General features: G+C 34.0%; 1 protein-coding gene across 2 annotated transcripts in view; it reads left to right on the top strand.

Moving 5' to 3' along the window:
- Positions 1-16720, top strand: part of Sycp1 (synaptonemal complex protein 1) — a 103213-nt gene that overhangs the window by 26664 nt on the left and 59829 nt on the right. For both annotated transcript variants that reach the window (XM_037206945.1, XM_028877272.2), the window contains 4 exons: positions 1273-1381; positions 13073-13167; positions 13629-13813; positions 15842-15909. In XM_037206945.1, the coding sequence (XP_037062840.1) occupies positions 1273-1381; positions 13073-13167; positions 13629-13813; positions 15842-15909 (457 nt within the window). The remainder of the gene's footprint in view (positions 1-1272; positions 1382-13072; positions 13168-13628; positions 13814-15841; positions 15910-16720) is intronic.

The following is a 16720-nucleotide window of genomic DNA, read 5'->3' as shown; positions in this document are numbered from 1 at the left end:
TGGTTTTAAGTCCATCTGATGAAGTGTCTGTGTCCCTTAATTCTTAAAAAATTTTAGGACTCTTTGGATTCGTTATCTTCTCATTATCTAGTTTCTCCCTTTGTAAACTCTTAGGTTTTACCCTACTTTTCTAAGTTGAGCCATTTTCCATTCCTTCCAACTGATTTTCTCCTTTATATATTATGCTTTGGATTATAGTTGTCTTGTGGTTTTGTAGAGATAAAATTTATCTTTGTTAATTCCCTGGATAATTTTAAGGTAATTTAGAGATAAAATAGGAGGTTGGCTTTTTTTTCTTTCTAATTTTTATTTTTAATTTATGCTGTTTATTTACATTACCTGTAGCCATGAGAATACTTTTGGTTATCTAAATAAAGATTTCTCAATAGTTAGCCTTCCTAAATCAGCCTAGAACAACCATTTCTCCATATTTGTTTGATTGTCGTGTCATGTCATGTCGTCCCCCCCCCCTCCCCCGTCTTTCTATGTAGTGCTTGCTGTTCTGGAGCTTGCTGTGTAGACTGGGCTAGCCTTGAACTCACAGAGATCCTCCTGCTTCTGCTTCCCAAATGCTGGGATTAAAGGCATGTGTTACCAGGCCTGGCTTGCCTGATTAATTTATATCAAAACTCATTTTAATCCTTTGAAAGTTTTATTACTTTCTATGAGACTGATTTAGATGCTCCTTTTTTTAGCTAGGTTTGGTGGCACATGGCTTTAGTCCCAGCCTATGGGAGGCAGAGGCAAGTGGATCTCTATGAATTAGAGGCTATAGAGTTCCAGTACACTAAAGGCTATGTAGTGATAACTCTGTCTCAAAAATAAAAACTAAACAAAAATCCCTAATATCAATACTAATAAGAGAGATTCTTCTTTCCTAATTTTGAAAACATTTTTGTTCTATTACCAATAATGTTCAGGTATAGTTGTTTGTGTGCTGAGTTTCTTAAAGGTGAGTTCTCTCATTTCTATATACTCAATACTTACAGTTTCTGGTGTTCAATAATATTTATTGAGTGAATGAATCATATTTCATTATGTAGCTTTCTCTAAAAGTTTGAAATGAGTAGTTTAATATTGAGTATATTATACAAATTTACTCATTCATTCAATAAATACTTATTTTATAACCATGTATTAAATGGCATGTACAGCTATATAAAAATTTTTGCATATAAAACGAGTATACAAAATAATCATAGGTGATAATAAATTCTAAGGTGATAATTTTAACTTTTTACATAAACATTGTGTTTTAAAAATTTATTTTAGGTATCACTACTATTGATCCAAAGTACTGAGAAAGAAAATAAAATGAAAGATTTAACATTCTTGCTAGAGGAATCCAAAGATAAAGTTAATCGATTAGAGGAAAAAACAAGTAAGAATTTATATAAAATATAAAAATATAACAGTGTGCCTAAGTTTTCCTTTTGTTTTAATTTTTGTTTTTTGTTTTTTTACAATATTTTAATGGTATTTCTTAGTGTTGTGATCTTCAATTTGGTTTGGAGCAGTTGAAGGAGGACATGACTGAATTACTTGGGGATCCCCAGCTAATACATTTTGTATTCTATTTTACCCTGTACTTTTGGCTGTTTCTTCTTCCCACAAAATTGCCTCTCATTTTAAATTTGTTGGTTAAACTCTTCTATATCTTTCTTTACTCTTAATAAAGGTCTTCATTGCAATTCATTGGAAAGAGTAGAATCTTTGATTAAGACAGATTTTGAGACAGGATCTTGTAACTTAATCTGAGGCTTGCTGATTTCTCTGCATAGAATGGCTAGCAAATCTTAGGAATTCTCCTACTTCTGCCTCCCCAACACTAAGGTTACAGGAATGTGCCATCTCTCCCAGCTTTTTTAATGTGTGTTTTAGGGGAATCAAACTCAGGTCTGTTGTGATATTGTGTTCCCCAATATATTGTGCACCCTAATAAACTTATCTTAGGTCAGAGAACAGAACAGCTACTAGATATAGAGGCCAGAAAATGGTGGCACACACACTTTTAATCCTAGCATTCCAGAGGCAGAGATCTATTTGGATCTCTGTGAGTTCAAAGCCACATTGGAAACAGCCAGGCATGGTGACACATGTCTTTAATCCCAGGAAGTGATGGCAGAAAGGTATAAAAGGTGTGAAAACCAGCAACTAGAGCCTGGTTAAGCCTTTTGGTTTTTGAGCAGCAGTTCAGCTGAGATCCATTTGACTGAGGACTCAGAGGCTTCCAGTCTGAGGAAACAGGATCAGCTGAGGAATTGGCAGGGTGAGGAGTCTGTGGCTTGTTCTGCTTCTCTGATCTTCCAGCATTCACCCCAATACCTGGTTTCAGGTTTGATTTTATTAATAAGACTTTTTTTTTTCTTTTTGTTTTTTTGAGACAGGGTTTCTCTGTGTAGCTTTGCGCCTTTCCTGGAACTCACTTGGTAGCCCAGGCTGACCTCAAACTCACAGAGATCCACCTGGCTCTGCCTCCCAAGTGCTGGGATTAAAGGCATGTGCCACCACCACCCAGCTTAATAAGACCTTTTAAGATTTCGTGCTATACAGGTCTTCATGTTTGCACAGTACTTTACTGACTGAGTCATCTTCCCAGCTCCCTGTCATGGTTTGAGTGAGAGTGACCCCCATAGGTCATATGTTTGAATACTTGGTTCTCAGTTGGTGGAACTGTTTGGGAAGGATTGAGGGTGTGGCCTTGTTGGAGGAGGTGTGTCACTGGGGGCACGCTTTGAGGTTTCAAAAGCCTAAGGCATTCCCAGTTTGCTCTCTCTATCTCTGTGCCTTGTGCATGTGGATCAAGTATTGGCAACCAAGTATTCAAACATAGGACCTATGGTGGTCGTTCTCATTCAAGCCACCACAAGGAGCTAGGAAGATGACTCAGTAAAGTACTCCTAGTTGTTGATTCAGAGACGTGCCTGCCTGATGCCATGCTCCTCATCATGTTGGTAATGGCCTTCAGTTCTCTGCATGGTGAGCCCAAGTTAAATGCTTTTTAAGTTTCCTTGGTCATGGTATTCTTTCTTGGCAATTGAAAAGTAACAGGCATTTAATTTTTTAAATCAGTTTTCAGGACTGGAGAGTTGACTCAGTGGTTAAAAACACTTTTTTGCTTTTATAGAGGACATGGATTCAATTTCTAGCACATAGGTGATGTCCCACAACCATCTGTAAGTCCAGTTCCAAGGGATCTAATGCCCTCTTTTGGCCTTGGTAGGCACCACATGCATGTGGTACACAGACATACATGTAGACAAAACACTTATACACATAAAAATGAAAATAAATCTTTGAAAGAAAAAAAGAAATCAGTTGTCAACCTAACTGTTGAACCTTTGGAAGTAAGGAATCTTTTCCTCTTGCAGCATTTTAGATTTTCTTTATCTTTGATTTTAGATGTTATAGAATGATATTTTAAGATACTGCTACAGCTTTATAGTTTCTAGAAGTTATAAATTAGTACCCTTTATTATTTGCTTCTTAAAAATTCTCAGTAGTAATCTTTTTAGATAGTAAGTTACTCCATTATGTTTACTTGAGATAGGATCTTTCTGTGTAGCCCAGTTTGACTATAGCTTTGCTGTGTTAATTCATGCTGGACCTTGAACTTGTGATCCTCCTTCCTTAGTTCTGTGTGAACTGAGGTGTTTTACAGGCATATACTACTGTCTTCCGCTTTATTTGCATGGTCTGGTTTCCTTTCCTTAATAAAAAGAATGTCTAGCAAAAAAAAAAAAACCCCAAAAACAAAACAAAACAAAAAAAACAAAACCCAACCCAAAACAAAACAAAAAACTTTGGTCATCTAAAAGTCCTACCTTCTGTCATACTTGCCTTGGTAAATTCTTACTACTTTATCAGTGAGTTGAATAGACAATATTACAGGCCAGCCTTAAATTTTGTATCTTCCTGTTGAAGCTTGCAAAGGCTGGGATTATAGGCATATAACATGCCTGACTTTTCTTCTTCTTCTTATTAGGTCATGAAACTTCATTTTAGAATTTTTAAATTTAAAAAAAGATTTTTAAATTTAAAAGAATTTTTAAAAAGATTATGTATTTTATGTGTATGAGTGTTTTGCTTATACGTGCATCTGTGTACCATGTGTGTACCTGGTACTCATGGAGGTTAGATGGCATTGGATCACCTTGAACTGGAGTTGTGGATGGTTGTAAGCCACCATGTGAGTGTTGGGGATTGAACTCAGGTCCTCTGGATGAATAACAGTGTTTTTAACTGCTGAGCCATTTCTTTGGCCCCTCATTTGTAGAAGTTTTAAAATCTTTAAAAATAGGCCTTTAAAAAGCATCAAATCTCTCTCTCTCTCTCTCTCTCTCTCTCTCTCTCTCTCTCTCTCTCTCTGCCTATCTATCTATCTATCTATCAATCAATCTATCATCTATCTATCTATATTTTTGTTTTGTGATAGAGTCTTGCCATGTATCCATGGCTGTCTTGGAACTTAGTATATAGAACACACTGGTCTTGACCTTAGAGCTTTTGGAGATTACAGGTATGTGCTACCACATCTAGCTTATGTAGAAGTATATTTTTATAAGGAAGTTTATTTGCATCTTATGAGATTCTGGGAGAATTTATGAGTAGTTCAAATTAAGTTTTGGCTTAGAACAGTGTACATTCAGTTTTGATGCATGCTTGAAGGCAGACTTATGATTATGACCATTTGGAAGATCATAGTATCTATTTTTAAACAATCTGGGAATAAAGTTTTATCTATAATGATTATAATGCTATAGTCATTAGTCATCATATCCTTTTCCTAGAAATCTATTTTTCCTTCACAGTTAGACATCAACTCTTTTTGGAGGAGGTTTGAGACAGGATTTCTCTGTGTAACAGCCTTTGCTGTCCTTAAACTCACTCTGTAGTCCAGGCTGACCTTGAACTCAAAGAGATCCACCTGCCTCTCTACCTCCCAAGTGCTGGGACTAAAGGTGTGCACCACAACCACCCAGCAACATTTTTTATTGTTACAGATTGTCTTTAATTTTTTGTTTTTAATTAATATACAAAGTAATAGGGTTTATAATGGCATTTTCATACATACCTTGGGTTAATCTACCCCCACCATCTTTACTCCCCTAACTTGTATCTTTCTACCTACTTACTCCCTTTCCACTTCCATGTTCCATATATTTTGTTTTCCTCTCTTTTTAAAAATCTTTATCCCCTCTTCCTGTGGACCCTTCCTAGTTTTTTTGACCCACACTCAAACCCAGCCTCATATATATACATACATAAGAATTAAAATCTAGTGTCCATATAAGCATGTTCATGAAATGTTTGTCTTTCTGAGTCTGAGTTAACTAAGTTTCCAGATGCATCCATTTTCCTGCAAAATTTTCAGTGAACATCTAGGCTGATTTCATTTCCTTGCTATTGTGACTGGAGCAGCAATGAACACTGATGTGCAAGTATCTGTGTGGTAGGATTTAGAGTTCTTCAGATATATATAATACAGGCTGTCCTTTCCCCCAATGTATATTTTTAAATACTTCTATAAAATTATTAAGTAGATATAGTTGTATGTTTATTTCTGTGTTCTATATTTTGTTCCATTGTTCTACATTCTGTTTTTGGACCAGTATTGTACTCTTTTTCACTGTGGCTCAGCAGTATAATTTGAGGCATTGTTGTTTTTGCTTTGGGTAGACTTAACAGTATTTTGTTTTTCCACATGGATTTTAGGGTTATGTTTTTCTAGTTCTTTGAAGAATGTCATTGCAATTTTGATGTGGGCTTTATTCAGGCTGTAATTTACTTTTGGTTATATAGCTATTTTTACAATATTCTTTCAATTGTGAAGCATGGAATTTTTAATAATCTAGTTTTTTAACTCAATTTCTGTTTTCAGTGTCTTAAAGGTTTCACTTTAGAGGTATTTTCTTTTCTTTAGGTTTATTTCTAGGGATTTACTTTTTTGAAGCTTTTATGAATAGGATATTCTTCTTGATATTTCTTTCACCAAGTTTGTTATTGGTATAATGAAAACTACTGAGTTTTTAATGTTGATTTTTGTCTTCTGCAGCTTGTTAAAAGTGTTTCTCAGACCTAAGAGTTTTTCTGGTTGTAGTAAATAGAGTATTTTAAGTATAGAATTATGTTGCCTGCAACTATGGATGATTTGACTTACTCTTTTCCTGTTTGTATTTCTTCTGTATCTTTCTCTTATGTTACTGTTTTAACTAATGCTTCAAGTACTATATTGATTAAGAGGTGAGAGAATTGTCTCATTCCAGATTTTAGAGGAAATACTCTTATTTTTAGTATAATACTGCTTATAGGCTTGTCATATATAGTCTTTATTATGTTGAGGTATATTCCATCTATTCTTAATTTTTCATGAAATGGTGAATTCTATCATACCTTTTCTGCATATATTGAGATGATTATGTATTCTCTTTTAAGTCTCATATTGTATATTACATTTATTGATTTGCATATGTTGAGCCAACTTTGCATCAACTTGTATAAAAACAGCTTGGTTATGATGTATAACTTTCTCAATGTGTTCTTAAAATTGATTTACAAGCATTTTATAGAGAAGTTTTACACTGTGTTTATCTGATAAATTGGTATGTAGTTTTACCTCCTTCCCTCCCTCCCTCCATTTCTGTCTCTTTTTCTAATAAAATGTTTGTTTCCACCTGCCTGGACTGAGTCTACCAGGCTGATGACAGTCCTCGGGGGAGGCTTTGCCCTGGAGGAGGTGGGAATGGGGGGTGGGCTGGGAGTAAGGAGAGGAGGTGGGAGGGGGGAGAACAGGGGAACCCGTGGCTGATATGTAGAACTGAATGGTATTATAAAATAAAATAAAAGGAAAAAAAATGTAAAAAAAAAAAATGTTTGTTTTCAGTTTTGGTGTCAGAACAATACTGGCTTTATAGAATGGAACAAGTCTTCCTTTTCTATTTTGTGGAATAGTTTGAGAAGATTGGCATTAGGTTTTTCATAAAACTGGAAGAATTCAGCAATGAATCCACCTTGTTCTGGACTTTCGTTTATGGGGAGTCTTTTAGTTATTGCTTAGGTATCATTTCTTTTTATCGGTTTTTTAAATTGTTTACATATTCTGAGCTGGGTGTGGTGGAGCATGCCTTTTAATCCCAGCAATTTGGGAGGCAGAGGCAAGTTGATCTCTGGGAGTTCAAGGTCAGTCTCTTCTGCACAGTGAGTACCAGGCCAGCCAATGCTACATACTGAAACCCTGCCTTAAAAAAAAAAAAAAATATTCATCCATTTCTTATAACTTTTTCAGATTTTTGGTATATAAATTTTCAAAGTATTGTCTAATGATGTTTTGGATTTCACTTGAGTTTATTATAACAGCTCTTTTTTTTTCATCCTAATTTTGTTAATTTGAGTCTTCCTTTTGGTTAGTGTAGCTAGGGGTTTTTTGATCTTGCTAGTCTTTTCAGTACTTTGATTTTGTGTATCATTCTTTAAGTCTCTATTTCATTATTTTTTTGCCCTAATCTTTATTATTTCTTGCCATCTTTTTCATTTAATTTTGGCTTCCTCTTCCTTTTCTCGGACTATGTAGTGATTGGCTATTTAAGTTCGCTCTTTTTATTTGAGTACATATAGCTGTAAACTTTCCTTCTAAGACTGCCCTGGGTTTATCCTAGAGCTTCTGGTAGGTTGTGCTATTGTTCTCATTCACTTCTAGGAATTAAAAAAATTCCTTATTGATTTGTGAAACTACTCATTGTTCATTTAAAAGTGTCTAGTTTAGGCTCTAAGTGTTTGTGTAGTTTTTGAAGTTTTTCTTGCTATGTTGATTTCTCAATTTATTCATCTGTGGTCTGACAAGATTTCGTGCACTACTGAAAGAATGTATATTCTTTATTATGTTTGATTGAATAAATTCTTTCGATATCTTTAAACCCTTTCTACTATATGGGTCTCCAGGACTGACCTAAGGTCTTTATTCAGGCTTGGTGGTGAGCATATTTACCCATTGAACCATTTTGCTGACCCTGGGAGGGAGACCTGTTTAAATATGAGAGTGAATTATTAAAGACTCCCATTATTATTGCATTAGAGAATATGTGAACATTTTTAGGCCTTTTAAAGTTTGTGTTAAGAACTTAGGACACACAATACTTGATTCAGAGATATTTAATAATATCTATATTTTATTATATTAGTTTTTTTTTTGAGATAATTCTCACTCTGTGGCCTTGTTGGCCATACCTGGAACTTGGTATGTAGACCAGACTATCCTTGAACTCATAGACATCTACCTGTCTCTGCATCCTCAGTGCTGGGATTAAAGGCCCGTGCCACTATACCCAGCTCTTACATTTTCTTGATGAATTATTCCCTTTATTAATATATAGTGATAATCTCTTCTCTAGTTTTGGTTTGAAGTCTATTTTATCAGATATGAGAATTATAATAGCATGTCACATTATTTGCGGTCGATAGATTTCCAGCTTTTGGATGTCTTTTACTAGATATGTATGTGTTTTTGCTAGGTATATGTGTTTCTTGGGAATAACAGTTGCATGACTCAATTTGTTTTACTTTATTCAGTTACTCTGCATCTTTTAACTAGCAACTTGAGGTCATTTGCATTTAAAGTTGTTGAAAAGGATTTGCTATTTCTACTATGATTTTTTTTGATTGTTGTTGTTCTGGTTTGATGGATTATTGATTGTTCTTTTCTTCTTCCCCTGTTAGTATTAGGGGTTTGGTGGGTTTCTATGTTAGAACATGACTGATTCCTTCCTGGCTTGCTTCTCTTCTTTTGTTTCTTTCATAAAATATGTTTATTCCTGTCTCCTTATGGATGAGAGTTTCTTTCTTCTTTTGCTGTACATAGAGTTTCTTTAAGGATTTTTCTACAGTGCTGGCTTGGTTGTCATGAATTAATTGCCTTACTTATACTTGTCTTGAAATGTTCTGTTTCTACATCTTAAATTTTTAAATTAAAAATTTTTTTTTGAGAATTTCATTGCTTGAGTTGTCTCAATTCACTCTTGTACTTGAATTTTAATTTGGTCTGTTGAACATTATCTCAGAGTTCTTAAATGTTTTGGTTACATTCACTAAGTTTTTTCTGTATATGTATCTGTGCATATTGTCATCTCTACTTCATTCTCCATTCCTGAAATTCCTTCTGCTTGTTCTCATCTATTGATGATCCTTTTTATTATGGTTTTTTTTTATTTCATTGATTCATCCATTTCTAGAATTTTTGTTTGGTTCTTTTTCTACTTCTCAACTTTATTATTTTTAATTTTTTTCTTCCAAGTTATTGACATTTTTGTCTACCATATAAGTTTCTTGTCTAGGTCCTGAATTGATTGACTACTTATTTCATTTATCTGCTTATTTAAGTAATCTATATGGTCATTGATCTTTTTTTTTAAAAGTAGAACTGGGATATTTTTGTGATATTTTAGCCATATTTCATTATTTTTGTTTTCTAGTATAGAGAAGTTATGTGCTTGTGAGGATATTTCAGCTGATAGCTGTCTGATTTTTGTGTTCCTTTGTTGAGTTTTGCATATTTGTTGGAATGAATGTAATTTCTAGTTTTTTTTTCTCCCTTTCCTCACTGCTTTTGTTTGTTTTCTTTTACATGAATCCTCCAGTTGAGTTTTCTTCACTTGGATTAAAGCTGACTCCAGTAACCAAAAAAAAAAAAAAATGATGACACATGTTCTAATATTAACTGTAGGAGAAGATACTTGTACATTTCACTTGTTTCCCTGTAAAGTTCTTAGACAATTAGCTGGATGTCTTAGCTGGTCTTCCGTCTACATTAGAATCCTGAAGAAGTAGTTTGTAATACTAAGGAAGTGATACCTCAGCAGCATAATAGATGAACTTGACAGTGGGAATGAGAGCAAGCCGGCAAAAAACAAAAGCTTTCTTCTTCCATGTCCTTTTATGTGGCTGCCACCAGAAGATGTGGCTCAAATTTAGGGTGGTTTCTGTCTTAGTCACTATTCTATTGATGTGAAGAGACACCATGACCAAGACAACTTTTTGTTGTTGTTGTTTTTTGTTTTTAAAGAGAGCATTTAATTGGGAATTTGAATACAGTTTTAGAGGTTAGTCCATTATTATCATGGCAGGGAGCATGATGGCATGAAGGTTTGTGCTGGAACAGTAGTGAGAACTATACCCTGATCTGCAGGCAGAGAAATTCTGGGTGTGGCATGGGCTTTTGAAAATTTAAAGCCCATCCCCAGTGATACACTTCTCTAATAAGGACGCAGTTCTTAATCCTTATTATCCTTTCTAATAGTGCTACTCCCTGGTGACTAAACATCAAATATTTATGCCTATGGGGCCCATTTTTATTCAAACCACCAGTTTCCAACCTCAGATGATCCAGATTTAAGATGGTTCTTTGCATCTCAAATGGTCTGAATTTAGGATCTTCCCAACTCAGATAATCTAGTCAAGAAAAAAAAAAATCTGTCATTGGTGTGCCCAGCTTAGTTAATTACAGATGTAGTCAAATTGAAACCAACATTGTTACTACATAGATGCTGGGAATTGAATCTGGTCCTCTGCAAGAGCAACAAGTGTTCTTTACTACTGAGCCATCTCCCAGCTGCTCTTTTTTTTTTTTTTTTTTTTTTTTTTTAAATTGATTTATTTGTTTTGTATACACTGTTCTGTCTGCACACCAGAAGAGGGCATCAGATCTCATTATAGATGGTTGTGAGCCACCATGTGATTGCTGGGAATTGAACTCAGGACCTCTGGAAGAGCAGTCAGTACTCTTAACATCTGAGCCATCTCCAGCCTAAGCCCAGCTGCTAACTCTAACCATTATTGATTCTATTTGGTTTAAGTGTCTCTTCTTTATACTTCTGTAACTTATAATAAGTACTCATTGGTACTTGTCATTGTTTATTGGTCTCCCTAGACAGTTGTATTACAAATACATATATATTTAGGCCCATTTTTCTAGCACGCATCACCATTATCATCATCATCTTAATAGTATTTATTGATTATATATTGCACTTTGTGGTTGAACATTTTAAATTGTATTATCTTGTTTAATCATAACAGCAAGTCTTTTAAGCTGTCAATAATCAATATTCTAAATTCCTAAGTGGGTGGAAATAGTAGAGTCAAAATAGTTAAATATTCTGGTAGCTAATAAGAAAAGACAGTAAAAATGGTGAAATGGCTCAGCAGCTAAAGGCATATGCTGCCAAGCTTGACCTGAGTTCAGCCTCCAGGATCCACATGGTGGAAGGAGGGAACCCAGTCCTGCAAGTTTTTTTTTTGTACATGTATGCTATGACACATGCATGCCTCCACACAGACAGACAGACACACACACAGACATAAATAAGTGAATAAATAAATGTAGTAAGAACTTTAAAAAGAAGCGATAGTATAATTTGAATCCAGAAAAGATGAACTTTTTTCTTAGTGTTTATATGAGGTTTAAAAATGAATACATATATAAGGCATATAAACTAGTAACTGAGACAGAATTTAATAAACATTAGTTATTAAGTGGAATCAAAAGCTTTTTACATAACATAGCCCACTAATAAATATTTAGTATTTATGGCTAGAAATTAGAAGTGAAGATAGGAAATTGTGAAAATAAAATCATGAATAATTTTACCACTGGAATATAAATGAAAAAGTTTTTGTATATTGTTTTCTTTTATGTTCATGGTTTACATAAATACTATTTTTTTTCTAAGACAAGGTTTCTCTATGTAGTTCTGATGCCTTTCCTGGATCTCGCTCTGTATACCAGGCTGTCCTCGAACTCACTGAGATCTACCTGACTCTGCCTCCCAAGTGCTGGGATTAAAGGCGTGCACCACTGCCACCCGACACATAAGTACTACTTTAACCTGTCATTTTGTCCTCATGTTTTATGACTGTCAGTAAGATTTCTATTATCATTTTAGTGACTACATGATATACTAGTTCATTTATGTATAATCATAGTTTAATGTTAACTTTTAGATATTTATGTATTACTGTTTTGCTATTCTAAAATATTTCATTCAGGCATGGTGTGGTACATGCTTGTAATCCTTCACGAGACTCAGGCAAGAGAATGGCAAGGTCAAGGCTAGGCTGGGCTATATAATTTCTAGGCTACCCTGAAATATAAATGAATTTCAGGTAACTAGGGACACATGGTGAGACCCTGTCTCAAAAACAAAAACAAATCCACCACTATCACCAGCACCACCACCAAAACCAAATCCAGAACACAAAATAAAACTGAAAAAAAAAATAACCCTTAAAAAATAGTTAACATTTTAGCTTTAAATATCCATCTTTGATGAGACTCTCATAGGGAATTGAGGGAATTTACTGTATCTTGTATTATCATAAGAAAAAAAAATTTTTTCCTTCAAAACCTCGAAGACCTCAAACTATATTTTTGAAGACCACCTGAGGCTCGGATTTTCGTGTACTAACTATTGTGATATTTATGACCTCTCAGAAACTTAGCATTCTCCGCAATGGACAAAATGCTTTTTATTTTCAAAACTTTCATTTTTGAGAAGGAGAGCATGGGATAACTGAGTTACTCAGTTTTTTTTTTTTTTAATTTAAAATTTTTTTTTAGATATGAGCTGGCCAAATTGCCCAGGTTTGCCTCCAACTTCTAATCCTTCTGTCTCAGTCTCCCAAGTACCTGGCATTAGAGACTTGCATTCACTATACCTGGCTCCAAAACATATTTGTAATAACAAATGAAATAGGACATGACATATATAAGCCACTTGACTCCTTGACAGAAATGTAAAAAAAAAAAAAAAAAAAAAGGAATAGTCTGTTAATATTCCTGTTAAAACTGGGTTATGTCTTTTTTATTTTATTGTAATTATAAATGTAGATACTGAAAAAGAGTTAAAATGTTCACTTTTGAATTTTTGGGAAAAATAATCTTATCAAATTTAGAGTATATATTTGCATTGTTTTTATTTTGGACTATTTTCTAGTAGAGGAAAAGGAGTAATTGCTCTAGCAATTAGTTTTCTTGAAAGCCATTTTCTATCAAACAATGCCTAACTATAATTTTATCTTTTAGAATTACAAGATGAAAACTTAAAAGAATTAAATGAAAAGAAGGATCATTTAACATCAGAACTTGAAGATATGAAAATATCATTGCAAAGAAGTATGGTATGATTTAAAAACTAACTAGTGTATAGCATGTATCACACAATCAGTTAACAGATTTTTATTGGATATGACTAAAATGTATAATGACTTAGATTCAAATAGAGAAGACACAATCCTGCTCTATAAATGCTTGTAATAAAAGGCATTGGATAAAAATACCTAAAGACCAATAGTATGACTCAGGCTAATAAATTGTCACAACAGTTTAAGAATGGAGAGAACTCTGTGGGCTAACCTGTCTGGGAAAACTTTGTGGAGGGGTCAGAACTATAGATAATGGTGGCTTGAAATTTGGTAGTAGGTGGATTATGATTATTCCAGTATGCCAAGGAGGGGCAGTGAAAAGGAGGAAGTATGGAGGGCAAGAGGGCAAACAAATTTATAGAAGCAGATGACATTAGACTTGTCACCATTTTAGACCTTTGCGTTATTCTTCCTGTTTTGTGCTTTATTTCACTTAGAACACTCAGAAAGCTTTAGAAGAAGATTTGCAGATAGCAACAAAAACGATTTCTCAGCTCACTGAAGAAAAAGAAGCTCAAATGGAAGAATTTAACAGGGCTAAAACTGACCACTCATTTGTGGTTACTGAACTTAAATCTACTACATGTACCTTGGAGGAATTTTTGAGAACAGAACAGCAAAGGTGAAACATTTCTTATTTTAAACAAATAAATAGAGAAGTAAAAATGATTTACTTTTAATATTCAGTACTATTTAAAGTCAGGCATTTTCTGGAATAGTTCTCATGTATGCTTTGCATTGGGGTCAAGCTATATAAACAACTTAAAGTGTCTTTGAGTATTGAAGTGATAGGACATATTTATTAATACTGTGGGTCAGTGGTTCTCAACCTTCATAATGCTGTGATCCTTTAATACAGTTCCTCATGTTGTGGTGACCCCTTAACTATAAAATTACTTATGCCAGGTGGTGGTGGCGTACACCTTTAATCCCAGCACTCGGGAGGCAGAGGCAGGCAGATCTCTGTGAGTTCGAGGCTAGCCTAGGCTACCAAGTGAGTTCCGGGAAAGGCGCAAAGCTGCACAGAGAAACCCTGTCTCAAAAAAAAAAAAAAAATTTTCATTGCTACTTCACAACTATAATTTTGCTAATGTTATGAGGTTTATTATTATTATTTTTGGAGCTAAAGGCTTGTCAGAGGGGTTGTGACCCACAAGTTGAGAACCACTACATGTGGGTTAGTTGAAGAATTTGTTTTTAATGAGATCTATAACCTTACTTACAATGTATAAACTTAGTAACTATGTTGAAATAGAGCAAATATTACTCCATATTAGATAAATTATTCATTTGCTTTTAGCACTAAATAGTATTTTATTTAAAATTAGAATATTAAGAACTAGTTCTTTTTTTTCATTTTACACGGTTTTTATATAAAAGTATGTTGAACCTAGGTAATTATTTTTGTCCTGTTAGCACAATGCTTAATGAAATTTGGCACAGTAAAGAAGAGGGATGAATTTCTCTTCTAGTTTATATCCTGGTTCTACTTAATTTTTCTTTACTACCACACATAGTAAGGAGAAAAATGTAGGTTTTCTAACCCTTCTATTATATATTTCTGATTAACCTGTTGAGGCAATTTTCAAATAGTAAAATTTAGAATTACTATATAATCATCTGTTCCAATTACCTTAGTAATTTTTTTTATTTACTACATTAATTTTTTAAAAATTTGTATGTGTATGGGTGTTTTGCCTGCATGTATGTCTGTGTATAACATGCATGCAGAGCTTACAGGGACCAGAAGGGGGTGGTGGATCCCCCTAACTGGAGTTACAGACAGTTGTGAGCCCAAATGAGGGTACTGGGAATCAAACTCTGGTTCTCTGGAAGAGCAGCCAGTGCTCTTAAAATACTGAATTATCTTTCTAACCCCTATTTTTACTACATTTAAACATTTTTTTTGTGTGTATATATATGTGTGTGTGTGTGTGTGTGTCTATGTGTCTATGTGTGGAGATCAGAGGACAATTTGTAGGAGTAGGTTCTTTTCTAGTCATTGAATTTGGGTTGTTAGGCTTGGTAGCAAGCTCACTTATCATTTGAGTCATCTCACTGGTCCAGCAGTTACCTTAGTTTTATGGTTTAAGGAAACAGAAGATCAGAAAAGTCAATAAAATGATACACATTCTTTTATTTGTATTTTTTAAAGGAAAAATTTGTTATAATAAATATGCATTTAATTTAATATAATTACATTTCCACTAATGTATAAATTTGATTATCGTCAATAGTTAAGATGCCTGTTTTGAATTTTGCTTTTGTTTTTTGAGACAGGGTTTCTCTGTGTAGCTTTGGAGCCTGTTCTGGAACTCGATGTGTAGACCATGCTGGCCTTGAGCTCACAGAGATCCACCTGCCATTGCCTCCCAAGTACTGGGATTAAAGGCATGCACCACCACTGCCCTATAGTTAATATACAAATTATAAGCCTTAAAGTTTTAGGTAGATAGACTTATTATAACAATTATGTATTTATTATAATTTTCATTTTAAGCTGTTTTATTTAGATTAATGCTCAATAATGTCTAATAATGGAATAAATCTATATGTTAGATACATCAGTTGTTACAGTGTACCAGTTTTAGTTATTAGATGAATCCTGAATAAATAATAATTTGAACTTTAAAATAATATATTTCATAAGATTGGAAAAAAATGAAGATCAACTGAAACTACTTATCATGGAGCTCCAGAAGAAATCAAGTGAACTAGGTAAGAGTTAGACAGTAGTGTACTTTGATAGCATTGATAACCAATTAGAAAAACAAAATTGGGTTTTTGTTAAATTTATTAAACGATTAACAAGCAGTTAAAAGCACTTAAGTGTTCTTGCAGAGGACCTAGATTTAGTTTCCCCATATGATGCTCATAACTGTGAGACAAAATACTCATGCATATAAAATGAAAATAAACATAAAAATTAGGGAAAATCATAACAGAATATAGAATATTTAAATTTTAAGAAGACTTAAATTTATGCAGTTTATCGATGTCTAGAAACCTGAGATATTTGTATTCTCCTTATTTTAGGATTCAGAGGCCTGAATACTTCTTAGGAAATGTCTTACATTTCAGTTGAAGAAACAGTTTTTGAGGCAGGATTATACTTCATAGTTCAAACTGGTTTTGAATTCTTGATCCTTTTGTCCCAGCCTCATGAACGCTAATGATTACAGGAACGCACCACTGCCTGGATTTATTTATTTATTTGTTTGTTTCTTGAGAGTCTTGCTATGCAGCTCCAACTGGCCTAGTCTTGTGTAGACTTGTGGCCAGTCTCTGTGTAGACTGGCTAGTCTTGAACTTGCAGCAATTTTCCTGCCTCTGCCTCCCAAATGCTGGGATTACAAGTGTGCACCCTCACACCTGGCTTGTGTCTAAATTTTGTAGACTTTGTCGCTTAGTGGTATTTGATTTATGAAATACTTTTGAAAAAATTTCTGTATTATCATATAGTATTGCTAATATTCAAGAACTTACACAGACAAAACAACTTATAATTTTGTGAATTTATGACCATGTA

Source organism: Peromyscus leucopus, chromosome 6, assembly GCF_004664715.2.
Source record: "Peromyscus leucopus breed LL Stock chromosome 6, UCI_PerLeu_2.1, whole genome shotgun sequence".
NCBI classification, from domain to species: domain Eukaryota; kingdom Metazoa; phylum Chordata; class Mammalia; order Rodentia; family Cricetidae; genus Peromyscus; species Peromyscus leucopus.
This window is presented reverse-complemented; position numbering and strand designations above follow the sequence as displayed.